The sequence below is a fragment of the Pocillopora verrucosa genome, chromosome 5 (assembly GCF_036669915.1).
Source record: "Pocillopora verrucosa isolate sample1 chromosome 5, ASM3666991v2, whole genome shotgun sequence".
Taxonomy (NCBI): domain Eukaryota; kingdom Metazoa; phylum Cnidaria; class Anthozoa; order Scleractinia; family Pocilloporidae; genus Pocillopora; species Pocillopora verrucosa.
In genome coordinates, this window is record NC_089316.1 from 5,411,610 (window position 1) to 5,439,502 (window position 27,893).

A 27,893-nucleotide genomic window follows, 5' to 3' on the forward strand; every position below is an offset into this window, starting at 1 on the left:
TGAATAGAAAATTAGCAAAACATATTTCTATTCTATAGAACATCAAGTTTGACAGATCTTGTGTGGGCAGGCTTGATGCCGAAAGGAAAATCCACGTAACGAGAACGTGACTTGAAATATAATGATGATATTTGACTTAAGTAGAGGTTCCTGTACGTTAGCAGGTTCTCTTTGAAAACAACATATGTTGTGCTTAAACTTCAAGACCGTAGACACGTACACGTTCTTAGAAGCAATCATCACCTTGGTCATTATTTGTTTTTCTTTATCATTTATGTTTTAAGAGATAAATACTCTGAATAGAGTTTACCAAAGCTCTTTATTTCTAGACGGAAGTAGAGGTAGGCTAATTGATGAAGACGTCACTTTTCCATATTGGTTTTGTTCCATTGTTTCGTCCGTGACTTCTCTGGAAAGCTCAGTATCAACTGAATATGATCGACGTTGCAGAGTTTAACATTAAGACAGATTTTGAGGCAAGCTCTCCCAACATGTGGCTTTGTAGTTCAATAGGTAATTACCCCCCACCCACCCCCACCTAGTATCTAAGAGGCGCAGGTTCCAATCCTGTTGAAGTCTGAACTTTTTCCAGGCTTCGCAGTTCCTGCAATTTATTTAATTGCCACTCACCCGTATGGATGTTATCTTCGCTTGCACTCCCAATGCAACTAACCCAGAAATTGGTTCCAAACTTTGCACAAGGTGTCAGGGAAATAAAAAAATTCTTATGAGGAGAATACAAAATGACCGCTTTCATTCATTCCTTAATCTACGGTTCACATATGTGGTTTTCATATGTTCGCTGTCATTGATTCATCGCTTCACGGGTTTATTACGGACCAAAATAATGATCAACTCCCAGTTGGCTTGTTAGTTCAGTTGGTGAAGCGCTGCACTGGTATCGCAGAGGTCATGGGTTCAAATTCTTTACAGACCTGAATTTTTTTTCAGGTCTTATTTTCATTACTGCAATGATCACTTTCATTCATTAATTGATTCGCAGTTCACATATTTTTTTTCATATATCATATTCAGAATACAAAATGCTTCGATTTGAAAATTCGTAGGGCTAGTGTCACAGTTATTCTTGAATTTGCTACTCGAGGCATTGTGTGGGAGTTATTTATTACTGTAATTTGAAATATTTGGCATTTAAAATTTAAAGAAATATGTTGTTACCACTTTTTATGATAAACTAAAGAAAGAACGCTCATTTCCAAGACAAATTTTATTTAGGAGCAAAGATTTCTTTAATTTGCTTCTCAAGATGTGTCCATATTCTTTACTTTCCACCTGTCAATTAATAAAAAGATCGGTTAACCTGACGCATAATGTCACAAGGAATTAAATCAATACTGAATTAGATTGATGTTAAAAAATGAATAAAAGTCCCTTAAGTACGCGTGTTTCTCCGCCCGCAGGAAGATATGAGACGAGTGGTAACAATAAAGAGTGTTAGACGCCCTCTAGAATTCTCGCTGGCTGGCTTTGTTCAAGGTTTTATACTCCCCCGCAGGAAATGAAACGCTTGTGCCTATGCGTTAATAATGAGCGCCTGCATGCTCGCAGGCTATAATACTTCTCGACATGAGATCAATCGTCTCAGCTATTTCACGTAAGTTGGATTTTAGGTGGTAAAGTCTGTGAAGAAGTGTATGTGGGAAAAATTTTCACATGATTTTCCAGAAACGTAACGTGCCTCCATAAGTTGTAATAGAGTACAGCTATCTGTCGTTCGAGAAAAGCTATGATTCTTTGGATGTTTTTATCACATTTGCTGCACGCTAAGTTTACCTTCTTGGCAATTCTTCCCTCTGAAGCCCTCAGGGCACAGACAGTAATATCCAAAGCCCTCGTCAGGCGTTTTAGCTCGACAAACGCCTCCATTCATGCATGGTCTTGAGAAACAAGGGCTGTTTCTCTTTACGATGGGTGTACCTGCACAAGGAGAGATGGTAAGATCGTTGGCTCGTTTCCCTACACAGAGCTGCGATTCATTAGGGACCAGTCATCTCCTACTGGGGGGGAGGGGTCTAAGAGAGAACGGGGTGGTGATCGGTCTTCGCCAACAGAGTGTAAAAGGGGAACTTTAGAAAATTGACTGCCAGTTAACTGCAAACGAGGGTATATCACAGAGCCCTATAAAGGGATCAGGTAAAATTTATTATGACACTAATTTATATAACGATGAATCGAGTTATGATGTTTGTGATCATCATAATTATCATATACCCGTTCGGCCAAGCCCGCGAAATCCCATAGAAAACCATAGTGAAAGCAAACATGTGTAAGGCCGAACGGGTTAACGTGAACCGGTCCGTAAAAAGCCGTCCGGCCTAACGCACTTGTATGGCGTTGTTGTAAAATTTTAAAAAAATTCCTTGTTCGCTGTTGTTGCAAATGGGTGACAGCAGTAAACAAAAATGAAAAAAATGAGTCAGGTTTTTCGATGAATTTTTTTCTTGTTCTGAATTGAAAACAGGAAAAATTTTTGTTGTAGAATCATTTTCGTGGTTTTCTCGCGCACTTATTCCCGTCCTAAGTGAATAAAATCAAACTTTTCAAAATGTTCAATACCAAAGATGTGATAAATGTGTCAAAACTGAGTCAGTTGCCAAATGAAAAATGCCTATTGACTGGATTAGGTCGGGTCGCACGGGAAAATATTTGGTACTCGTTCATGACGCACGGAGCCAAATATTTTCCTGTCCGACCCTCCCACTCAGTCAATAAGTACATAATATTTCCCCCGTCCATTTACCTGTACGTATTTCACAATTATCTCCTCCGAAACCTTCAATACACAAACAGTAATAACCATAGCCTTCATCGGGTGTTTTAGCACGACATACGCCACCGTTCTTACACAGTCCTGGATAACAAGGGTTGTCTTGTTTCCTGATCGAAGAACCTGCATAGGGAGAAGTACAATGGCCCTAAACTCATATTTCTACCACAAAGGGTGTTTCCAGCGTCCATGAATTGATCCATGAACTGTTTTGAGGCTAAAACAAAATGGGTTCAGTACATTGCAACTGAATATTTCACCAGGTAGAGTTATCGATTTTTTTCATCTTTAAAAGTATGTTAGGGTCGTCTTACCGTTTTATTCAAAAGCTTCACCGAGGAGCTGAGAGGCTATTCATAAAAATACAAACAATTTAAATTCTTTATCATTCCGGTCATTTGCAAATTTCTAGAGCCAAAATTACCTCTCATGTGACCCATTGACAAAACTATCAGTTCGAATTCGCAAGTGTAAAGAGAAACGCAAACAAAAATCAGTAAAGCCGGCGACACACTTGGTGATTTTATTCGCTGATGGAGAGAAATTTGATCGCCGCTATCGGCGAATATCGCAATGGCCGCACCTCGCACACCTGGCAACCTCCGCCGATCGCCGCCATTGGCGTATAAAATCACCAGGTGTGTCGCCGGCTTAAGAGATTAAGATGGACATCGGAGACAAATGTGGTAAAGCTTCGGCACGCACAAAGTAATGACTATGAACGTCAAATCTTTGAAATAACTGAGGGATGGATTAGAAAGGAGGAAAACCAATGGAGTTTTGTTAGTGGGCATTCTAAAGGGCCTGAAGCAGCCAGGAAGGCAACACCTGGGGAGACGTTGATTATAAAAATTAATTTTCATCAGTTATAAATTTTGTGAGTGGCTAAATGTGTTAACCTTCTCTGACGGTGCCACACCCCAACTTAAACATAACGTATGGAAGCAGCGTTGAATTCCAAATGGAAACTCAAACAATTTGAGGTGGGGGGTTCTGTTCTCAGACCACACCAATTTTGGTGATTAAACGTTGTTGTTTCGCAAAGGACGGCAAAGAAATTTACAAAGTTACAAAAACCGCACGTGCTGTGCAATCGCTCTGACGAAGGGCTAACGCTCGAAACGTCAGCTTTTTGCCCTTTACGATGGCTAATTTACGTTTTCAACTCAGTTGTTAACACTAAATTACCTAAAATACATATAAGCCACCAAAATGTCCATTTTAGGTGGCAAAATGCACAACAAAGTGTTTATGATGGGAATAGAAAAACAAACAAAACAAACAAAGTAGTAGAACAAGCAAAAAGGCGTGTACTTTGAGGAAACATCGAAGCACTGGTCAGTTGTATCTCTAAAAATGTAAACTGCGTCATTCATTTTGTAAAGAGAACATTTAATCGCGCTCGTACCTTTCACCACAGCTTGAAATCCTCCTGAGCAAACGAGAGCAAAGACTATTACAACGTAATACATCCTTTTGTTCGTTTTTTACCTTCAGATATTGGCAATAGGTTACTTCAAGCCGCAATAGTTATGAGTGACTGACCCTCCAAAGACAGCTCACGCTTTTTAATACACATGGCGCCATCAGGACGAGTAATAATGATTTATTAGTGTAGGCCAAATTATGTCTCAGTTAGTCTCAATGAAAAAAAAAACTTCACAGTTTGATAACCATTAATTTCATTTGCATTGTATAGTTATTGCTAGGATATTATCAGGGAGCGTCACCAATGCATAAACAAAATAATCGCAATTCTTAAAACAGTTTTATTTTCATGAGGATTTCATTATATATGTATTTTTCTTTATAATCCACGAAATTACCAAGGTTGAATTCAACTCTTTTTATATATCTCTGCCCCTCTGTCTCTTTCTCTCTCTCTCTTGACTTTGAACTAAATATGTTATTTCTATCGACATCATAAACGGTTCTTCACGTTTTCGCATGTCAATATGAATACACCAACACTCGAAGATGAAAATCGTATTTGATAAATTGTGCTCGCTCAAGGCCAATGAATATTATGTTAAAAGCTCGGTTTTAAATAAGATTGCTGAAGAAAATTATGGGTTACCCGGGTTATGAAACCCCTTCGCACTTCCAGCAGCACACTGGGATTATCTTAAAACGGATAATTGCGTTCAAAAAAATAAGCATCGATGAATAGATAACAGCGGACGCACACTGAGATGCATGAGAATAATCAACTTTATTGATGATTCTACAAATATACTTTTTAGCTCGGCCTCTATACTGCGAAAAAGTTTTCCTGTGAAGTCTTTCTTTCCTTTGTTACTCAAGCCTATCAATAAAGAGACAAAATGGAAGTGATGTGCTGAGTTTGATGTGCACAACATTATTATTATTATTATTATTATTATTATTGTTATTATTATCATCATTAGAGCTAAAGATATAGCTGAACTGGCATTCTATTAGAATAAACAACGACACCAAAAAAGTCATGTTTTTTGTTAATTGACGTTTGGCTAGGTGATATTGAATTCTCGAAATTTCCTTAGTTCCAACTTGTGTATTTAATCAACATTCAATAGAATGGCGACCCAGGTAATTCTTCAATGAAATTTTCTAAACCCTCGAGAATCTACCCACATCTTTTTTCACCGGTTCTAAAGTTATTATTCATCTTGTAGGGGGGTGAGCCATGTTTCAGCTTTTCAAATTTTTTTTTAGGCTTTTGTGAAAACAAGCGCTTTTCCTGGAGCCAATTAACGAACTCTAAACGTGGTTTCAGTCCGCTTTTATTTTGATGCGTTAAACCGCAACAAACACCAACAGTTCGTATAGGAGGGTCAAATTCCATGGCGCCTCTCGGAACATTTTCACATACTTGCGAAACTAAGTAACACATTTTAGTATCTGCCTACATGGGATATTTTAAGTATCATCCTGTAAAACTATTTCAGAACTAAACGGCTTTGTTAAGCCATCTATTTAGTAAAAATGTTTAAAACCCTGACCTAATTTCTAGATTGAAAGATATCTGTTTCTGATTAAAGCTTAATGAGTTCAGGTAATGATGATACTTTTTGTTGGTCATTTTGTAGCCAAGTCTTTCAAATAGACTAAATGGATAATCAAGACTACTGGCTGTCAGGAATTTTCGTCTTATCCAGCTACCAGGCTAAGCAATGAAAAAAAGGGTCATCAAAGTCTTACCTCTATCTGCGGCTCTTGGCACTGCTCACAGCTAAACCTACAGTTACGCTTCATCCATTGCGGGTTATTAAAGCATTCATCAAGTTTAGCCCATGCGGGACATTGGACGTTCGAGTCTGCGCACCCTGGCAAGAAAAAAACGGGTTACGCGTATCACAACAGCAACAACAAATAAAAAACAACGTTAACGACGAAAAAAAAATTACGAAATTAAAGAAAACTCCCCTTGACATTGTCACAAGTTCATTTCCATAGCAACAGCACTTTCATGCAAATTTTCTTGTTCAGTCATTCGATTGCTTGCTTCAATTTGTTTGTTTGCATTTACACTCTTGTTTTTCTTTTTTTTTAATTGTTTTGCTTTGTAATGTATAAAAAGAAATTAAAAGACATCGCGTTGCCCTTGTGCATCAGTATTTTTTCCTTTCAAAAGTAACCCTAAAAACGGAGCTGAGAGCTAGTTTTTCGCAATATTTTGTATTCGAAATAAAAGGAATTTTTATAACCTATAATTTAAATTTTTTACGTTCTTTTAGGTTTTCATGGGTTCTTTTGACTTGACACCGTAATCCTGCAGCCACCAATGTTTCGGAGGTCATCAAATTACTACCGTATTACTTTTCTTTAGGATTTGGAGCATATTACAACTCGTAATCATGCCTTAAAGCAAATGGTTATTACCACAAGTGTTGCAGCTTTTCTGACACTTTACTTTCATCCAGTGCGGGTTTGTTTCGCAATCGCCTCTATCAGCCCAAATAGGACATTGGACCTCGTTGGTGTCTTTGCAAGTTTCTACTCCTGTTTCTGCATTAATAAATCAAAGGAAAACAGTAGATATCACACAGAGGAAAGGAGTTCAATTAAATGACCGAAGAACCTTTTATTCCTGACTTGTCTCCACTCGTTTCGTTTCTCCTTAGCAAGAGACACGTATGACTCGATAGCGTTTACCTTCTTGGCAATTTTTTCCGTGAAAACCTTCAGGGCACAGGCAGATATAATCTAAGTCCTTCCGAGACACTCGGCATTGACCTCCATTCAGGCATGGTTTTGAAAAACAAGGGCTAACTGTTCTCCTGATTGAAGAACCTACACATGTCAAGACAAGATAAATATCAGTTAGATGTTGTTCAAAGATTATTTGTACTTGCTTGATACAAGTTAGTTAGCAAAATCTTCAGTTTTTCTCTCTTACGCACGCTATTACTATACGAAACAAATTCCCGCTTCTATGTAGTGTATTTACGAACCTTCAAAATTGATATGTTCAGTTCGAACTGATTAATTTGGTTCGTTGGGCGTCACAAGTTTTTCGTGTTTAATGCGTGATTTATGGCTATTTTACATTGTGCTATTTTCGCCATTAAAAAGAAAACAATAAGATAATATTTAAGCACATTGCAAATAACTGTTTTATTTGCAAATAAAAATGTTTGAAGCAAGTGAGGGTCTAAAAAATTGGTTTTAGCACTGAGGCGACTTTTTTTTCCAGGGAAGTTTCGTTATATATGATCAGTGTGTTACACTCGGAAGTGTACCTTAAAAATTCGCGATTTCAAGCAACCTGAAAGAACTGTCCCTTTTAGAAATTCTTGCAACGACAAGATAGCATGCTAAAAGATATTATAAACTGTAGTTTATAACTTCTTGCATGTTATTTCTCAGTATGAAGAATTTAGAATTTTCATTTTCTTGATTTTCCTTAGCATATCAAGGCTATGATGTAATTCCTGAGCGGAACTCCTTTGAAATTTTCGCGCGAATTTTCTTCTTTTATAGATTTTTTTGGACCACTCGAGACTAATGAAAACAACTATAATACTCTTACTGTACACATGATATCGTTGATCCCTAATCAAAACACAATTTGTTTCTTTCGTCCTCGTTTTTCTTGCAGCTAAACTAAACTCTTGGCTATCTTAAGCATCTGTAAGTGATACTTAGAAAAGAATAAAATATGAAACGAGAAGACTGAGTAAACATATTTGACAAAATAGTAGAATATTTTGCCCTGGATATTGTTATTCATCATAGGTAAATAAGGTATGGGGTATTGCTTTAGCTTTCCCCAAGCCCCACGCTGAACATGACTTTTGCGACAGTTAGACCAAGCACGCACCCAGTGCGAAAACGCTGCCGTTGTCTCCGTTAGAGATGCTAGATTAGAAAAAGTAGACAAAAAAATGTATCTACTATGCACGCCACATTCATTCTTTGTTAGGAAAAGTTATTAAGATCTAATTCCATCCGTTGGTCTCTATCCCAATACTTATCCGAAAACCGACAAACAATTATAGTGACTCAGGGAACATACTTCCGGCCCAATCAACTAAATAGGATCCACATTTAAGACAGGTAACGTATTAAAGAAATTTTCAGCTGATATTAATTCAAAATAAAGCCATAAAAAAACCTCGATGAACTGAGTTATTTCTTGTACTCCTACCTTGCACAAGAACTCGACATTCTCCAAAGACAAGAAGAGCAATAATTATCGTAAGGCAATGCATCTTGCTTCGCTCGCTGGATCGTTAAACTGGTATCTCTTTGTTGTTCAAGCGTTTATACCCTATTAAGCGCCGCCCCCTTAAAGTGATTCGACTGAGATGAGCAATTAAAAAAACATGAGATGCCTCGGAATAAGGCCGCATTTTGATACCTTGATGCGACGCTCATTCGACGAAATTGTGTTCATACAAAAGGTCATCACAGCCTTGTCGAAACAGGTCAGTTTTATAACAGTTCCATCATTTCCAAATGACTTTCTTCTTACTCTGAACTCAGATCACAAATCTTTTCTTTTTTTTTTAAAAAAAATGACGACTTTCAAACATGCACCGCCAGTGAATAAGTACCTGATAGGAGATGACAAAAATTAATTAGTCACGACACTTAGCAGTAATCAACCCTACTGGTTACGATCGCATAGTGTGTTGAGGAAAGGCCCAGTTCAAGAATTGATTGCTCAAGTAATATAATACGCAGTATGTCTATTTTGTTTTCAGAAAAACTGAACTCCAAGCGCATTAAGAAACAAACAGGTGCCTCTTTTAGCCTTCAATTAATATCTAACCGATAACTATTTAATAATGATTTTGTCTGTTTGGTTTGAACGTGCTTATATTAATTCAACTTTCATTTTACACAACTGATAGGCTCATTATTGCGCGCTTTTCATCGCTTCTCGGCTAATTTTCAGGTCTTTATCTTCATACAATGATTTTTTTTTTTACTGTTTGGTTTGAACGGGATTTACATTAATTTAACTGTCACTTTATTTCATCATCTCTGAGCCAATTTTCTAGGTCGTTACCTCCACGTGCGGTAAGAACAGGTGCATTTTCATATTTCCACCATTTTTGCACGGGGATGAAAGTGATAAAAGAATGAATAAAACAGCTTTGTTCTCTTCTAATTTATTTTCGCAGAAGCTATCATTTTTTCACCCTCTTGGTGAATACATTTGTTCGGTGAATATGACGAACAAGAATAAAATGGAAAACTATTTTTCGTTGTATTTTAGCATTTAAATAGTTTAACTAATGACGTTGTCGTTATTAAGAAATCGATAGATAAAATAGAGAAGTCAATGTAGCATTTGTTCCGTGTCTAGTTCTAATCGAAAATTAACGAAAATGGCCGGTAATTTTCTTTTGATTGTATGTGTTCAAAGCTGGTGCATAATAACGACTTGACAATTAATCTTTTTACAGTTTTTCATTTTCATGATTGAATGTGCGAATCCACCATCACTGACACTGCAACTTTTAATAAAATGTAAAACTTTTGTGAGATGCAATATCAATGATAGAGACGCACAAAACTATCTATTAGGCGCCAGATTTTGCTTGGACGAATGATGTCTTTGTACATCCATTAATTGTTTTCCAATTTTCATATATTTTTCTGTTAAAAATTAATGATAACAATAATAATGTTTATAAAAAAATAACTTTTACATGTGGCTGAATCGTTTTTGTCTTTCTCCCATATACATATATGAGTGCTATCAAAAGAACGAGAATCAAAAGCTTCAAGCTGGAGAAGAAATACTCCTTAGCCGTTGAATATGCAGGTATTTTCAAAATCCTACTTTGGAAAGCATCTTTAAAAACCTTTGTTGCCCTTTGATCCTCAAAATGGTGGTTAAATTATGAACGGAAAATTGCTAGTGTGGGGAAAACAAATTTCTCCTTTAAAATATCAAATATTCTGGTCTTCATTATTCGTGTTTCAGAAACCACAATAGTCTTTGTTTAGCTTAAAATCAGTCTCTGTTTAGCTTAAATTCGTGCAATGTGTGGCAGCTGGTGACAAAGGGAGCACAATTCTATCCGGCTGATTATCGCGTTTGGGCAAGTTGAGTTATGTAGATCGTGTTCAACAATACGGTTTTATAAGTATTATTTACTTTCTTTGCTCATTTACGGCGCCAATTTATTCGACGGATTCTAGTACAGTGCAGTGCCAGTCTAGGTAACTTTTGGCTTTGTGTTTTAAGAAAAGAATATCGAATCGTGCTTCATTCAGGAAAAACACTCCTTGAGCTGTTATTCGAGATAAGGCTGGTGAAAAGTTATATGAAAGGTATGATCAGTTCCTTTCCTCGGAATATGTTCGCGCCCATCTCGGTGCTGTCGATATTTTCTTCCTCTATTCATGGCCATACGTTCGTTCTTTTTAATCGTAACTCCGGCAACAAAAAGTGAAATCACCGCAGCAGAGTTCATCATTGCGAGGAAACGCTTTTCTCGTGATGATGAAGATCGTTGTTGGGGAGTCCAACCTTCGTTTTTCTCGTGCGTTTGTTTTGTTTTTCTCTTTTCCTATTTGTTTTATTGTGTCCGTTAAGTAACACTTTTTCAAACAAAGTCGACCAAAATTCACCCCTTGTAATGAAGAAAACTAGAAAAGTGTCTCCAAAAAGCTAATGTTTCTTCCCAAACATTCGCATTTGTACGATCACCCAGGACAAAAGGAGGAACAAAAACGAGCCACGTCCATTATTTGGCTTGTCACTCACCTCATACAAATGCGAAACTGCAGTTTCATGGCAACCAATGATTAACGCTCTTTGTTTGATTCTGTGCCTGAAAACGCGCGATATGACAGATTTGCAAACTTTCTTGAACGAGAAGTACATCTCCTCAGAAAGAAATGCATTCTGGATATAGCGAAATTAGCCTCCTAAATTTGTGGGTAATGTTATCATTAAAATTTTGTACATGAAAATTAATGCTGTCCAGAAGTTGAAACACTCCGTGTGCAGTTCGTGCTAAAAAGAAAATAAATAACCTGCGCAATACAGGGCCTTTTTCCCGTCATCATAAAATACTGAGCCCAATGTTTCTTGGAAGTGTGAGTATCGATGAAAATTGACCAAAAAGATACAATGTATATTTCATCATAAAAATTGTCTTTACTCTTCTCTTTCTTCTATGTAAAATAATTTGTAAACTACTATTTACAAAGGTTCATTTGAACTTTTTTCCATTTAAAAATAAAGTATCCCAAAATACATTTTCAACTATAAAATGATATAAATAATTTAAATAACCGACTCAAAGCCGAATATATGAACTTATATTGACAACAATAGAGATAAAAAATGAGAATTTAAAAAAACTGAAAGTAAGGATTGAAAAGAAAAGACAATACTATAGCAGTACAATATTTAAAGCAACGTTAATATAAGTAACAGAATGAAGGATTATTTTCGAATTCATTTATAATACGTTTTTTTACCTAATATAGTAAAGTTCTTTTGTCTCAACTGAAGGATGCCAATAAGTAACAGAATGAAGGATTATTTTCGAATTCATTTATAATACATTTTTTTACCTTATATAGTAAAGTTCTTTTGTCTCAACTGAAGGATGCCAATAAGTAACAGAATGAAGGATTATTTTCGAATTCATTTATAATACGTTTTTTTACCTTATGTAGTAAAGTTCTTTTGTCTCAACTGAAGCGCAAAGGAGAAGGTGATAAGGAAAACAAAGTGTCGATAGGATCTACCGTGAGGGGGAGGGAGAGGAAATGCCAAATCTCAGGAGTCGTTCGTCACTCTTTTTTCTCCCTTTCAACTTATTTTTCTTTTCACAAGTTCTTCGTCCTTTGCACTTCAATTTGACTTTCTTCTCTTCTTCCCTTTGCATTTTAGCGACGCACGCAAAGAAAGTCGTGTAATTTTAACCGGCAAGTTTCTTTTTACTTTTGATGAAGCAAGTTCTTCTTCACCAAATGTCTAACCTTCTTTGGTTGTGCAAATATTTTAATCTCTGTATCTTGTGAGAAGATTGCTTACCCTTTCAACTGAGGCCTTCTAACTTTTACAGTCGCTTTAATTATATTAAGAAACTAAACTTCTCTCATTTAGTGGAACATTTGGCCGGTAAACAAGATTAAGTTCTCGTTCACATAACTAAAACTCCTACTCGTTAGTCACAACATAAACCCTCCTTTCCTCACTTTCGTAGCTCAGGATCCACTTTTCTCGTACCATTTTCTGCTCTGCAGCAAACCTCGTCATCATCCACTTCTCTTCTTATGGCATCGATTATAAGTTGGTTGATTTTCAATTTTTAGAGACCATTCTCAAAGCTTCTCAAAAACTTCGCGACGTAAGCTTTTATTGGTAAGTTATTAGGCATCTTTTGCTAAGGAAATTAAAAAAAAATGTAGGTTATGTCGTATCAAGAAATGGCCCATTGTTCCGGATCAACTTTTCCAAACAAAAGTCCTGAGTAATTGGTAGTCCTGAGGGACTTTGGCCGAAGGGAGGCGGAAAAGCTCGTAACTGATCGAGAAAATTATCGGAGTGACAATTTTGCTGCACTGGAGGAGTGGGTTGTGTAAATATGCACTAGTAAAATCAATCTCCATCGGTGTACTTAGGGGTAGACTTGACCCTCGTTTAGCGCACTTCTAAGGAGTAAGCAGATAGGTGTCAGCAAATTTGCCGTGACATTTCTTTAATAAAAACTTGAATGCTACAATTTACAGAATAAAGTACCGTGGAAAGGCCGGGAAAAAAAAAGGCCCTCATCTGGATATAACACAAACCGGAAAACACGTAAAACAGTAAAGAAAAAGAGTGCGCTAGTGTGGTCAAAAGCTACGTGTGTGTGAGTCTAGAGCAAACGCAGATGGATTCAGCAACAAATGCAAGAATAAACGAGGTTCATTTTAAAAGTGATTGCCGTTTGTCTTTTGCAGATATGTCGACTGTAGCGTGCAAAAACATAGTCAACGGATACAACACAATAAACTGGAATGGCATGAGTCATGTCGAATCATGTCTTTAAAAAGTTTCCCGTGAGTTTTAACTTTCTAACGAAGCTTCGGAAGTATTATAGAAGGTAAATTATTGATATATAAATGGGAAAAAAAAAGTTAATTGCTTTACATACTTACCATGAATAAGATATTCTTCGATGTGTTTAAAGCCTTCGAAACCGGTTCGTCTGTGCATCCTCAGAAAGCTAATGATTGCATCACAACACTTTCGTTGATGCTCTACGGGTAAGCTCGCAAGAGCTCCGTAGAAACTACATTTTTTGTGAAATTCATCGAGGTTGCTTCGCAAATGACTTTCATGAATATCCCACCGGCCTATTTTCTCTAACACCCCGTTACATGCTGCCAGGATTTCGGCCAAAGGAGCTTCGTGAAGTATTCTGTCATCTACGGGAATGCCTAGAAACTTCACAGGAGTACTCTGCAAGTTAAACATTTCACACTTCAACAGTCACCTTACCTAGTAGTAAATCAGAATGTTTTTCTATATTACTGAAACACTTTTTTTGTAACAAATCAAAGCTAACATATTTTTCCATGTGTTCCCCAGAGAATTGTGTGAAAAGAATGTCCAATTATTACGCAGCATGTTAGTCACAGCCCTTTATGTGCTTTAAAAGTCAAAAACGAATTGCAACCAACATATCAACAATCACCTTTCTGTTAAGTTGAATAAAAAAGTATGTACCAATGGCTCTGATCCACCCATGTATTTGAAAATTAAAGTGGCTCTGAACTGTTTGTACAATTTGTAGAGAGATTTGTGTGAGGTCCTAGTTTGTTCCAGAAAGTGGCAAGGGGAGGAGATCGGGACAGCTATTACCAACAAATGATATTGTACTGCGCTGACTAAAGATACTCACCGCAAGGTCCAGCGCGGGAGGCAGTTTCATATCCAGTACACCAATCATATTTCCATCACTCCGATCTTTACTTTTGTAGAACTCTATTGTTAGGACGCCTTTGTTTACCACGCGTACCGCCAGACGTCTAAAATTAGAAGCCTCTCTATCAAACCTGCGGAAATAGCAGCATTCAAAGACAGGGATAACTGGAAATAGTCGAAGATTTTCGCTTCATTTTCTCCATCAGTTTTTCACTAAAGAAATTCCTTCATTGGATTCTAATTAGATAATAAGTATAACCACACAGATAAATAATGCTTTTCGAACGCGCTGATTGGCTGGTTCGGAGGTGATCAGCAAGTACCATTCACCTCTGAGCAGCTGAAAAGACAAAATCTCGAGTCAAGAGTTATATTTCCAACCAGTTTTTTGGTATATTAACAGAACTGAACTAGCTTAACTACGGGGGCGTTGTTCCTTCAATTTAAGTTATTCTTCGTCCTAAAACGACACTTTCATAATTCTCGACAGCAATCGGTAACTTGGACATTTGCTCCACAATATTAGGCTAAGAAGATTAAACAACTTCATTTGATTTGTGTCGCCAACCCAAACTTTGTCCCAAGTCATTTATTTATTTATTCAACTTGGAGCTGGCCAATTAGGGAGCGTGAAAAGCAATGTTTACTTGAGTGGAATAAAAATATACGTGCTAGAAAATGATACCAATAGAAAATTATCTTCATTTTAGAGAGAGATCATGTGAATGAAGACAATCTGTTTTGAATATATTAGCAATTTTCGCAGTAATGAACACTACTTGAGCAGTAGTGGATATAAGGCCTGAACAAAATTCAGGCCTGTATGGGATTTGAACCCATAACCTCTGCGATACCGGTGCAGCGCTCTACCAACTGAGCTAACAAACCAACTGGGAGCTGGTCATTATGTTGAACGACCAGCTCCCAGTTGGCTTGTAAGCTCAGATGGTAGAGCGCTGCACCGCAGAGATCATGGGTTCAAATTCACGTCTTTATCCGCAGTTCAAGTCTATGACTTTCATACATTCATAGTCGTTTACAACCTATTTTGTAGTAAGGACTTAACAAGGCGGAGATTTCTGGGAAAGCCATTCGTTCCATGGCGTAGTGTCTGTCTCTTTCTATATAAGCACTTAACAGACACTCTCAAATTTACCTGAGAAAAAAATTCTTGAGTCGTTCCTTATTGACTACTTGCGCTGCATCCCCTGAAAGGAAGACGTAAGCTTGATCATCAGTGACCATGCTGTACCATGCACTTTCTTCTATCAACCAAACCATCTTCTCATCATCGATGTGTTCTCTTTTCTTGTCATTTGGACTGCAGTACAAAAGCAGATCTACATCGGTGTTAAGTCTAGTATGCACTGGAACAGTAGCTGTGAAAACGACTGAATGCCGTACACTCTCCGTATTCCATGCACGGGCAATTTGGGTTAATGGTGATGCGAGCCAGGTCCAAAATCTTTCGAGAAAAAAGGGGAAAGGAACACAGTCCAATGTCAATACACGTTCCTCAAAATTGTACAATCAAGATTTCTTATGACATTCTACCAAATAAACGAAAACGCAAACCAAAAACGAAAGCATACACAATAGGAAAACGAAACAAAATTGAAAAACAGTAAAGATTTAAAAGAGGACGAGAATCTCAACACTGCTAAAATGACTTAATACAATATTCAATCTGTTCATTCAAATGTTTTGCAGTTGATTCACATCTAACAGCCTTGGCTACCAAACAGGTTTTCCACAAAAATGCTTATAAACTAAAAATGTGAAAAGGTACCACTTAGAGTGGGACAGATGTGGTAAGCAAAAAGTAAAGAAGTAAAGAGATGCACCGACGTACCCTGAGAAGTGTCTCACGTTGAATTTGATAACAAACCCATCCAGCCACGGAGGGGAATCGAGAAGATCTGTGATTTCAGTCCACTCTTGCTGTGTACCATTAGATGGTTGAAACAGGACTCGAGCACGGACTAAGGACAAATTAGAAATACCCAATGATTCAGCGTCCTGCTCAGTGTCTCTCAAGGACAACGGCAGCTGGACGGTGACAGCTTCTTGAAACTTAATCTCCTTGTTGCAAGATATTCTTATGATGGGGCCAGCCAGCGTTTCCTTGCCTTTCAATTCCTTGCAAATATATTCTTGTACCTAAGAATTGCATGAACTAAACAGTTAATCACTCAGTCGATGATAAATATTAATAACATTACATTTATTAAACACAACTGTAACAATAATTACTGACGAGATGATTCACCACAGATAAAAGACCACTCACACGATGAACATATTGAGCCAATGAAACTGCATCGTCGAATTTGTTTCTTCCCTACATAAGAAAACTTACTCTGACACTGAATTCTTCAGTGGACGAGACCGAATTTGGTGGAAAATGAATCTTCACCAAAGGGAAATCAGGCAAAGAGATGGTAGACGGTTCTGATGTTATCGTAAAGATGTAGGACTTGAGACGGCAAACCACAACGAAGGTAGAACACTGGATAATCTTCGTTTCAGCAACAGGAAGAAGATAGTCAGGAAAATTATCGTGATAGACTCTCTGAAGATCTGCAAAAAATAATTTTTAGGCAATCAATTGACAAATCGTGAATACGGGATATCCTTTTGTTACATGTATACTAAAAACCGCTTACTTCGTTCTCTAACCAGCTTCCTTCTTCCAATAGGACCCCCCCCCCACCAGCAAAAACTTTCATAAGTAGCCACCTTTCGCCACAAGAACCTGTTTGGCGAACCAACAACCACAAGATCTAATAGATTGACGGTATATTGTGTGTTCTTCTCCCTGAAAATGTCGTTTACAGGCAGATGTCCTCTATCACCAACATTTATATAAGAATCGCCCTGGGAGAATCAAGGTACATATTCTTACGTTTTTTTGTTCGCTTTTTGTGTTTTACAGTCAGTTCGTTCCCTACAGAAACAAAAAATTGTAGTGCAAGGTTCCCTTTCAAACAATAATATGCACTTGTACACAATGTGGGTAAGTGTACTGATCAAACTATCTGAAATAATGGGGAGAAGAAAAGTAAAAAAAACCACCGACATAAACGGAGAACATTGACAAAACTGTTAAAGATCGACACGCTTTGACAAGTTGACTTTTGAACAATTTTTGAGAGAGGCCACTTTATTGCTTGAACACAAGTTACCATGGTTAAACATGGTTCGTACAGGTTTGATGACCTTTTATTCAAGGACTTTTCCAGGACTTTTCAAGGACTTTCAACAATATTCAAGGAGTCCATTTCCACACGCACGATATCACATTTTTCCAGTTACTCCAAAAAAGCAATTTCTGTAAGTGCAAATAATGTCATACAACCAAAAGATAGGATCATGAAGAATTATTCCTTCAGCTTTTCCAGCATGGAACTTAATTTTTTGTCTAAGGAAACAAGATCATTAAGTTTGTCCTTTGCAGATCGCCTCAAAGCATTCGCCTGGGTGAATAAATTTTACACTTCGCAGCTTCTTCGCGCTACGTTTACCTCGTGGTTTCATTTGCCTAGAGGGGGGCTAAACAATGCACCTGGCATACCCCAACGAAGGCGCGGTTACTTAGATACCTTGAATAAAAAACACTGAAAGTGGAAATGCGATCGTCGCAGTAAATTTTCCAATTTAAGCAATTAGAAAGAAGAAGCCTGAAAAAAAAAAAAAATCAGGGCTTCAACAGGATTCGAACCCGTGACCTCCGCGATACCGGTGCGACGCTCTACCAACTGAGCTATGAAGCCACACATTGGAAACGAGGTCAATTTATTGAGTTCATATCTTCCCGTACAGTGAAATGATGTGGAGTTTATATGAATTATTTCATATAAACTCCACAAAAAACACTGAGTTGTCCTGCTATAAAAAGCTTGGCCGTTTTTTGAGACGATGAGTTTCTCAACTGATTTTAGATGTTGACGCAATCTTTTCAATCTTTTCATGTCAAAATGAACTTACTTTACTGTATCCTCAAGTATTCAAGGACTTTTTCATAAAATTCAAGCACTGCTTCTCCAAATTCAAGGAGTTTTCAAGGAGAAAATCATTTTCAAGGAGTTTTCAAGGACCTAGCAGTTTTTCAAGGAGTATTCCAGGCCCGTGCGAACCCTGTTAAATCACGATGACTTCCAATGCTTACCTGACAGAGATCTATAATCAACTGTTTGCTCGACGTCCTTCCATTCATTTCTCTCTCTGTCTATCAAGGTCTTAATCACCACTTCATATCCTTTAAGGTCCAGCGCACTGTGCGAAATTCCAAGCGTGACTTCTTTATTGAATAGTAGACTTTCAGGAGTGTCTGCCGATAATTTAAGAACATTGCTGACTATGGCTTCATTTGGCTGAAGAGGAGGACAACACAGTGAGGATTTCAATCGATAAAGAGTCAATATAGTGTCTTCAGCAACAAAACCACGTGGAAATACCACGTGAGTTGCTGCCTTCCTCAAGTCCCAGCGGCCACCTTGTTTTGTTACAGTGTCTCTGTGAATTGAAAGAAAAAATATCTAGTGAATTGCACACCTTGTATACCGTTTGGTGTTGTATACCATAAACATAATATGATATTACGTCAGTGTTCTTGTTGTAAGGGTATTGAAACATTTATATTTACAATTTTCTAAACTTCAGGTTATAGAGAAAAGCACCCGCTGAACTGAAGGGGTGCTATGTGCACTGTGAGCTCTTGAAACAATGATAAAAGCTACAAACATCCCGCTTTCTCATTTAGTTTTTCCCTGACAATAAAGTTTCTCCCAATGGCTGAGTATAGCGAGAGACGACGACCAATCAGAGCACGCACATCCATATAATTAATCCGAGTTGCTTGGAGATGAATAGCAAAGGATATTCTGAGTTTGAGTAGCCAATCAGAGCGCACTTTGAACGCTTTCCGCTGTTTAACTAAATACTAATGTCTATTGAAATAATACATGTAACATGGCTTTACTTGAAAATGATGCTTCTCTCATCAGTTTGAACACCTTCAGAAGAGGGTTCCATCTCTGCTCCAACCTCAGTTTCTTCTTCTAAGCCAATTTCGAGCTCTTCCTCTTTCTGTTCTATCTCAATTTCCTCTTTTTCCTCTTCATCATCCTTCTCTTCTCTCTTCGATTTAGAAGTGGAACTTGCAGCTAATGAAAAGCAAAATAAATAAAAGTAAAAAACAGAGGGACAAGGTTCTAAATACAGCTTCATGTCCAACTGGAACCAGTGGCAATGCATCTTTGAAAAACAAAAGCCGAGATTTCTGGAATAAAGCAAAAACCCCTATGTCTCTGAATTCAACACATTCAAATTGTTCTCCACTATTGTTCTCTTAATATTTTGTTATTTGAAGAGATCAGAGAAGAATTTTTACAAGACTTGGAATTCTGATAAACTTAAGACTCTAGGTACTTTTGTTATCAATTTCCAAACGAAGTCATAACACTCGCAGAAGTCGATATAAAGCTCAGTAGAAATAAGCACGATGTTGTTTCAGAATTTCATACTACAACATTCAAGGTATCTAAATATATAAAACCAATTGAGATACAATACTGGAAAACAGAAGTTACTTATGTGTAAAGTAAATACTCAGATAACAGAATAATAATGTACATTCATGAAAAAATTACGCGCTTCTGATTGGCTGAAAACGAGTGCATTGTCATGTAACACGAGTGCAAATTACAAATAGCGCGCGCACGCTTTCAAAATTTCGTTTGTCTTGACATCTTGTAATGTTTCTTCAAGTACATTATTCACATATAATAACATGATTTCTCCCGCAGTTTGGTGTAATAAGCACTTGCAAATTTTTCAAAGACTTTTTGCACTTGCCCTAAAGGCTCTTGCAGTTTTGTTGTCTTTGAAAATTTTACTCTTGCTACTAACAGCAAATTGCGCTTGAAATCATGTTATTATCTAAACTAAGCGTGTTACCTTTTGGTCTCAATATGGCCCCTGGATGTTTCCCAGTTTCATTCAGCACCTGGAAACAAAGTACAAAGACTCATGAAGAAAGGAACAATATTTCAAACTCAACTGAGTTTTTCTAAATATAAGTATCCTTAATTGCCTCTTCAAATCATTGATTTAAAAGTTGTAAGTCACTAAAAAAAACATAGATGCAAAAATATTTCCTGAAAAATTATTGGTGTCTCACTCTGTAAGGTAAATTTGATGCCGAAGGTACTTGTACCAAGTGAAATTTCTCCAAAAACCAAAACAGGACCGAAAAAAGGGTAAAAACAAAACAAATTACAAAAGATAGTAGATTGTAAATGATACCTGCAAAGAACCAGCTAGTACGAACAGCTCCTTCGCTGTCTTTGAGAAAAGCGTACAAGAAATCGTGCAGCATTGACGTTTAAGGTTGTTTGACACATGAGTAAACTCCTACCTTTAATGCATCTTCATAGAGTTTTTTACTCCTGTAATCACCGATGGACGACGCCAAATCCTTTACTTTAAGAAGGAACCTCTTCATTTCGGGATTCTTCAAGGAAGCGTGCTTTACTTCCCATAATTCATCATAAAAACTCAACGCTTCTTGTCCATACTGTTTGTACACAGTATCTTTCATCAGCTCTTTGCTCAACTGGAGAATGCCATCGATTGTCGTTTCTCTTTCAACGCCGATCTTCTCCGCCTTTTCTTTGGTTTTTCCTTCTTCCCACTGCATTTGCCAAGAAGCCAACAATGTCTCTCTAAATTCCAGGATGATTCGTTCTTTTCCTATCTCTTTGTACAGTTCCTCTACCTTCCTCTTCAATGACGCTTTGTCCAAGCCATCTGCCTTGTCACCAAGAAAACCCGCTTTAACAAGACACATTTTGTACAAAGCCACCTTGTGTTCTTTGTGTTTTGCAAGCTTCTCACGCTCGTGAAGTTCAGAACAAAGGCGTATAACATCGGTTAAGAGCCTATCTCGTTCTTTCAACAGATCAAGGAGGATATTGTTATCGTTTTCCAGTTCAAACGTCTCTTGAAACTCTCTCTCGTCGACATTGCACATCCCTTCGTAGAACCAAAGTTGTTCCTTACGCACTGCATGTTTGTCTTTCTTATCAATAGCATACTCTTTTAGCGCATCAATGATTTCCCTGTTGTACTTATTGAAGGTGAATTGTGCAGATACTATCTGTTCTCCCCAGAATCGCTGACAAAACCTAAAGGCATCTTTCCTAAATCTTTCCCATTGTCGTTTTTCTTTCAGGCGGTAACACATAGCGTTAACACCTTCAATAATCTTTCGCCATACTTCACTGTGGTTTCCTACCCCGAGTGACTTTTCCATCTCCCATGCTGCAAGGAAGAACTTCAAAGCTTCTTTTGGATGTTCAAGATTAACTTCAAGAACCGCTCGCTGAAAAATGCTACGCACAGTCAGTGGATGATTTTTGAGAAGATCCATCCTAATCTTGAGAGCCCTTTCTGCAGGTTTGACTGCCTCTGAATATTTCTTTTGAAACATAAGTACATTTGCAAGATTTCTACAGAAGTGTGCTTCATCCAAACAACCTAGGAGTTTGAGATCTTCCAGCAGTCCCAGTGCATCTTTGTAACATTCAACTGCCTTTTCATAATCTTTCAGGCCATCATGATCATACGCCGCTCCAATCTGTTGCTTGTACATTGGCAAGTCGAAGTGGTTCTTAGAGGCTGCTAATTTCTCTTGCATCATGTAGGCTTTTTCAAAGAACTCAAGCGCTTTTGTGGGCTGTTTCAGACTTAGATGACAGTTTCCAATTGCATTGTAGCACCTTGCAAGATCGGTATGTTCTTTTAGCAGCGGCTCAGAGAATGTTAAGGACAATGTCAAGCTTGCAAGTGCTTTTTTATAGTCTCTGTTTCTCCAGAGAATTTCTCCTTCAGTGTGCAAGTAAAGGCCTTTGGTGAGCTTAAAGGACTCGCTAGATTTGTCTTCAACTCTCTCCATTGAAAATAGAGCTTCTTTCAATACTTTGAATGCTTTCTCAGTCCCAACAACATCTGCAACTTGTCTGGCTTCCCAAGACTTCAACTGTGCTCGAGCGAGGGAACCTATGTAAAGATGATTAAGCAAACAAATTAGGAATAAAATAACAAACATAACTACCCCTATTCCTGCCCCTTTGGCTACGCAATTCAATAGGGCGTGACTTATGAGGCTTTTCCAAACTCACAACTAAAGATGCCAGAGAAGAGGTTTGATCTCAGTCATGACTGATGGATTCTTAGCAGAAAAACTTAGAAGTCCTTTGCTTTAGTGTCCCCAGTATAATGCTCCCTAACCCTTTCAAGATGGGGGCCATGCCAATTCCTTACTCTGACACTAAACATAATTGCCAACATCTCAATCTAGAGGAAAGCCATGGTTAGCCCTATCACCTACTCATGGGGCATTAAACTTTGATAGAAGCAGAAAGTATAAAAGTAGGGGTATGGAAATAGGTAAAACACCAATAAAAAATGATAACAGGACCGAGTGGATTCCAATTCATGATGTTGATAGGACCAAGTGGAGTCCAATTTGTTCTATTAGTGATTAACCCTTTTACTCCCAGGTCAAATTTGTAATTCCCCTTACTATCAACCATACAATTCTCATAATGTTAGTTCTGAGAATTTAGTATTGGATCAACTAATTTTCCCCAAATTGATATTTTCCTTTATTCTCATCATTTATCTGGTCGATATTGTATTGATATTGTAAGGAGAAATTCTGTGTTGGTCACTCATGGAAGTTAAAGGGTTAACAACAGCACATGCACATGACACATTCTGTCCACTTAGACAGGCATGATGTGTTAACTGACCCCTTAACAGTCCTATTACACTGTCCAATAAGACAGGCATGATGTGTTAACTGACCCCTTAACAGTCCTATTACACTGTCCAATGAGACAGGCATGATGTGTTAACTGACCCCTTAACAGTCCTATTACACTGTCCAATTAGACAGGCATGATGTGTTAACTGACCCCTTAACAGTCCTATTACACTGTCCAATTAGACAGGCATGATGTGTTAACTGACCCCTTAACAGTCCTGTTACACTGTCCAATTAGACAGGCATGATGTGTTAACTGACCCCTTAACAGTCCTGTTACACTGTCCAATTAGACAGGCATGATGTGTTAACTGACCTCTTAACAGTCCTATTACACTGTCCAATTAGACAGGCATGATGTGTTAACTGACCCCTTAACAGTCCTATTACACTGTCCACTTAGACAGGCATGATGTGTTAACTGACCCCTTAACAGTCCTGTTACACTGTCCAATTAGATGGGCATGATGTGTTTACTGACCCCTTAACAGTCCTATTACACTGTCAATTAAAAGCATGCCATGTACACTACCTATTAGTACTCAGATTGAGCTGGTCATAACCAGTCAAGTTCAAGAATTTTGTTATAGTTTTGATTAAGTCTGTAATCATACAAGGTATTAACAGAATCTGACAACTGTGCAGAGGGAGTCTGATTTGTTAATTATTTTTACCAGTATGATTACAGACAGAATTGGGCAAAGTCCTGTTACCAATTTATCATAACCATTGTAATTTCCAAAAAAAAAATTCTGGGGGAAATAAGTCAAAATTGACTGTGAGAAAAATATATCCCAGAGAGACATTTTCTAAAGTAAAAAATTCCTTCCTTTAGACAATTTCCCAGATTTATTGGGAAGTGGTTGTTGCTATCAGTTATTTTAATAAATTCTGTGATTGATGAATTTAGCTGAGTGGACTTAGTATGATTGGTAGCTTTAACCCTTTAACTCCCATGAGTGACCAAGACAGAATTTCTCCTTACAACATCAATACAATATCAACCAGATAAGTGATAAGAATAAAGAAAAATATCAATTTGGGGATAATAAGTTGATCCAATACTAACTTCTCTGAACTAACATTATAAGAATTGTATGGTTGACATTTAGGAGAATTACAAATTTGATCTTGGAGATAAAGGGCTAACTGTCAGATTACAGTCAACTGTCTGTCAATTACACTTAGATTAGATAATAATCATTGGAAAAATAAAGCAGCTAATGCATCAATCACATTTGAGAAAATAAGAGAACTTTCTATGTTATAAAGATCAATATGCATTGTGTAATATTAATTGAAATTTAAAATTTTCAAGCATCAACCCTTCAACTCCCGATTGAGTGACCAAGACAGAATTTCTCCCTACAATGTTAATACCATATCAAGCAGACAGGTGATGAGAATAAAGAAAATATCAATTGGGGAATTATTAGTTGATCTAAAATCAAATTCACCATATTAACATCATAAAAATAGTATGGCAGACAGTAGGGAAAATTACTAAATAAATTAGAATTTTTTATTGAAAAAGTACCTGATTTTCCATCATCTTCACATTTCTCAGCCCAGGAACCAAAGACCGGGATCAGTTTCTCATGCAGCATTGCAATGAAAAGGGATGCCATCAAGGCATTTTCGCGGAATTCAGCTGGAACACTGAAATATTCTGGTTGCAAGGAGATCTCAACAGTGAACTCATAGTTGGCTTTGTCACTCTCAAACAAATGGAATGCTCTGACATAATCTGGCTCAATGAGTTCTGCAATTTTCTTCATCCTGTACATGAAGAGTTCATAGAAGCGTTCCTTTGCCTCAAGGAAAGAAGTATTAAAGTCTTCAAGACTCTTGATACTATCAGCATACTTTTGTAATAGTGGATGAATGTCATACTTCCTCTCTTTTGCTTCTTCATCAACAACAAAAATTATTTCACCGGCTACGAGTCCCTCTAACTGAGCAATGGCTTCCACCTCATCAAAACCAAGAACTTTGGCAGCCATTTTCACAGAGAAAGGTCCATGAAACAAGGAAATTACTACTGCAGATACCCTTAAACTTTCAGTGGTAAGTGTATCAAACATTTCTTGAATCACTGACATCTGACCCATGTCTACTCCTTCTTGCTCAAAAGTGAGTACACTACTTCTCGCATCTCCCTCTGCTTCAGATTGCTGTGAAGAGGCAGTGACGCTTGCAATGAGATCATCAACAGATTTTCGTTCCTGTCTCAAGATAGCAGCCAGTCCTTTCAAAATAAGAGGGATTCCTTTGGCAATGCTTATTAAATGATCCTTCTGATGGGTTTTTACATCAGTCATTCCCTCAGGGATGAGGATTTTCTCTGAAAAAGATCTCTCAAGAGACTTAACTTCAAAATTATCCATCTTTTTGAGCTCCTCTAACTTAGTGCTTGAAGTAAGAAGCAGTTTTAAAGGAAGTCTTTTTTCTTCACTTTCTAAAAGTTCTTCTAAAAAGCGTAGGAATGCTTTTTTTAACCTTTTCCCCTCTTCTTTTTTCCCTGCGGTAAATTGGTCCACATTATCCAGCATAAAAAGAACAGGCTGTTCCCCATCTTTCAGCTCTTTCACTTTCTCTTGAACCTTTGCTACAACATACTCTTGCAATTGCTCAACACGACCGGCTGGAACAGCTAGTTCGAGAGAATGAAGCATGTTGTGATAGATCGCTGTCATATCCTGTGCCTTCCTCAGGTCAAAAATACGAGAAATCCCTTTCCATTTTGAACAAACTTCTTTTGCAAGCTCTGTCTTTCCTATCCCGGACGACCCAAACAAGTTTAGAAGTGCAATATCTTTTAATTCAAGTTTTCTATTGATTTTCGTGATTTCATCGCTCCGTCCTTTTAATTCCTTTTTTGGATCAGCTTTCATCAGACGAGAGGCCTTGAAACTTTTCAGTGCCTCCTCAATGTCCTTCTGTTGGCTACATTTCGGAGCAACGAAGTCTTCTACGAGTTTCAGGTTGTTTTCAGTTACATACCTTTGCTTAGCAAGAAGTTGCAAACATTTCAACAGATCGTGGCTTTCCAACGACTTAAACTTCCCCCCATATATCCGTTTTAAAGAATGCACAACATTTTCCGTTTCTGCCGGGGTAATCTTAAGAGAAATGTCTTCGAAGAATTGTTGTAGCTGTGCAGTTTCAACTGCCGCCATGTTTGATTTACATTACATCAGGATACTGCTGACCATTATACTATGGGCGTACGTTTGCATAGTGGAAAGTTACGCGTTCCATCACGCAAACGGAAGTAATAAGACAGTCTCCTATTAATACAACTTTTTTTTATATCAGATATATTTTTCTCTTTGTCACGGTAGTTTTTTAGAAAAACATATTGGGATACATTAAAAGACACGATTTTCGGTTTTATCCGCGACAGTCTACTTTTAGATAAAGGGGGTAAGTTTCTAAAGAAACTGTGGGCTGCGTCGCTGAGAGAGTAAAACATGGTAATTTAGTTTTATCAACTGAGTTGATAACGTAAATTGGCCACCATAAAGCGTTTTAAAGGTTTAGTGTAAAATCTGATTTAATTTGATTTAAGATCTGAAAGCTTGAAAAAAAAATTCAGCATAACTCTTTTTTTCTTCAATTTGATGATTGAACACTCTAAAAAAAAAAAAATGGGGAAAATTATCCTAAAACGACTTTTGAACAGAGAAATATAGAAGTCTAGAATAAAATTTTAACCCTGGGTTAACGCTCATCGGCCTTCGAACAACTGGGCCCTGAGGCGTTGGCTAGCTTCCTGTCCGCAGTGAAAATTTTCCTCACAGTCCTCGAAAGAAGTCCGCCTCAAATGCTGGTCTATTTTCAAACAAGAATTTTGCCTTGTTCTAGTTGCAGGGAATTTAGTCACTTGCAAATAGAAGATATTGAGGAAAAAAGGCCAAAACACGCATAAAAATAAATCTGGATACACGCGTAGACGTTATCCTAGCGGAGTACAATAGCTAAGAAAATTATCAAATATATTGACATCCACCCTCGTTCCAGCAGTGCCTCTATACGTGAGTTTTAGCGTGGGGCTCTCGCTTGCTCTCCTCCTTTCATTGCTTAGTTGTTCATTACATGAATATCATGTCGTAAATCTAATACTTATTAAACCACGTCTGCGTCGCACATAAGTATTTCCGATTTCACAACTTGCATCACTCAAAAAATAAAAATAAAAAAGGCAAAGATGCACTGTAAACATGCCTATTTGGATTTAGTCCAGTCATCTCATCAACTTTACCTGGGAAATAAAGCAGGTTCTTTTGCGCTAATTCTCATTGCATAATAGGTAGAGGTAGGATAGAATGCTTAATGTATCAATCTAAGTTCTGCGCAGTTACCTTTTTGTCCTCTTTTTTTCGCCATGGATCCTTACCATGACAGTAGAGCCGACCTTTAACGTGACAATAAACAACTCAGATCAAAGTGTTATCAAAAGAACTTTTGTGGCTCAAGATTCGTCAAGGCTTTATGGCATTGTTCGTCGCTTTGGATGACATTGCTCGACCTATGAATGGAGATACCTTGTGAATAGCGATGAAACAGCATAGAAATTCCCTTAAACTTGTAAACTCTCCAACCCTAGTTTCTTTTACCTGCATGCATTTCTCAGAGATATTTTCAATCGTAATGCGGCTATTTCACTGGCCTTGATTAAGATGCAATTTAGTTTAAATGTCACTTCTGAAAATAATAAAAATCAAGCACATAATATCATGTTTCTGTGACGTGTGTGTTTCATTAATTTTGCTTCCGCAGTATGCCTTCTCTCTTTACCTTTTCTGGTAGCAAATTGGCAATTTTGCTTAGTGCTTATTTCTTGCCGTTCGCCTGCCTAGCCCCATCATAACTTGTGCTCGATCTGTACGACCCTGCGTCCA

At 37.6% G+C, this 27,893-nt stretch overlaps 3 protein-coding genes across 3 annotated transcripts; all 3 read right to left on the minus strand.

Moving 5' to 3' along the window:
• Positions 1-1,215: 1,215 nt before the first annotated feature.
• LOC131770437 (delta-like protein 4) lies at positions 1,216-4,335 on the minus strand. Its single transcript, XM_059086149.2, has 4 exons — positions 4,197-4,335; positions 2,762-2,911; positions 1,795-1,938; positions 1,216-1,293 (listed from the first exon to the last, which is right to left on the minus strand). The coding sequence occupies exons 1-4, from the start codon at positions 4,258-4,260 to the stop codon at positions 1,283-1,285; spliced, it is 369 nt and encodes a 122-aa protein (XP_058942132.2). The 5' UTR covers positions 4,261-4,335; the 3' UTR covers positions 1,216-1,282.
• Positions 4,336-4,987: 652 nt separating this feature from the next.
• LOC131770513 (putative tyrosinase-like protein tyr-3) lies at positions 4,988-8,493 on the minus strand. The gene is made up of 5 exons (XM_059086232.2): positions 8,421-8,493; positions 6,926-7,063; positions 6,653-6,778; positions 5,972-6,096; positions 4,988-5,093 (listed from the first exon to the last, which is right to left on the minus strand). The coding sequence occupies exons 1-5, from the start codon at positions 8,482-8,484 to the stop codon at positions 5,088-5,090; spliced, it is 459 nt and encodes a 152-aa protein (XP_058942215.2). The 5' UTR covers positions 8,485-8,493; the 3' UTR covers positions 4,988-5,087.
• A 2,913-nt stretch (positions 8,494-11,406) lies between these two features.
• Positions 11,407-26,168, minus strand: LOC131770446 (uncharacterized). Its single transcript, XM_059086157.2, has 11 exons — positions 24,527-26,168; positions 20,578-22,220; positions 20,118-20,166; positions 19,141-19,324; positions 18,328-18,674; positions 16,519-16,739; positions 16,012-16,319; positions 15,316-15,624; positions 14,137-14,290; positions 13,391-13,694; positions 11,407-12,633 (listed from the first exon to the last, which is right to left on the minus strand). The coding sequence occupies exons 1-11, from the start codon at positions 26,166-26,168 to the stop codon at positions 12,620-12,622; spliced, it is 5,175 nt and encodes a 1,724-aa protein (XP_058942140.2). The 3' UTR covers positions 11,407-12,619.
• Positions 26,169-27,893: the final 1,725 nt, after the last annotated feature.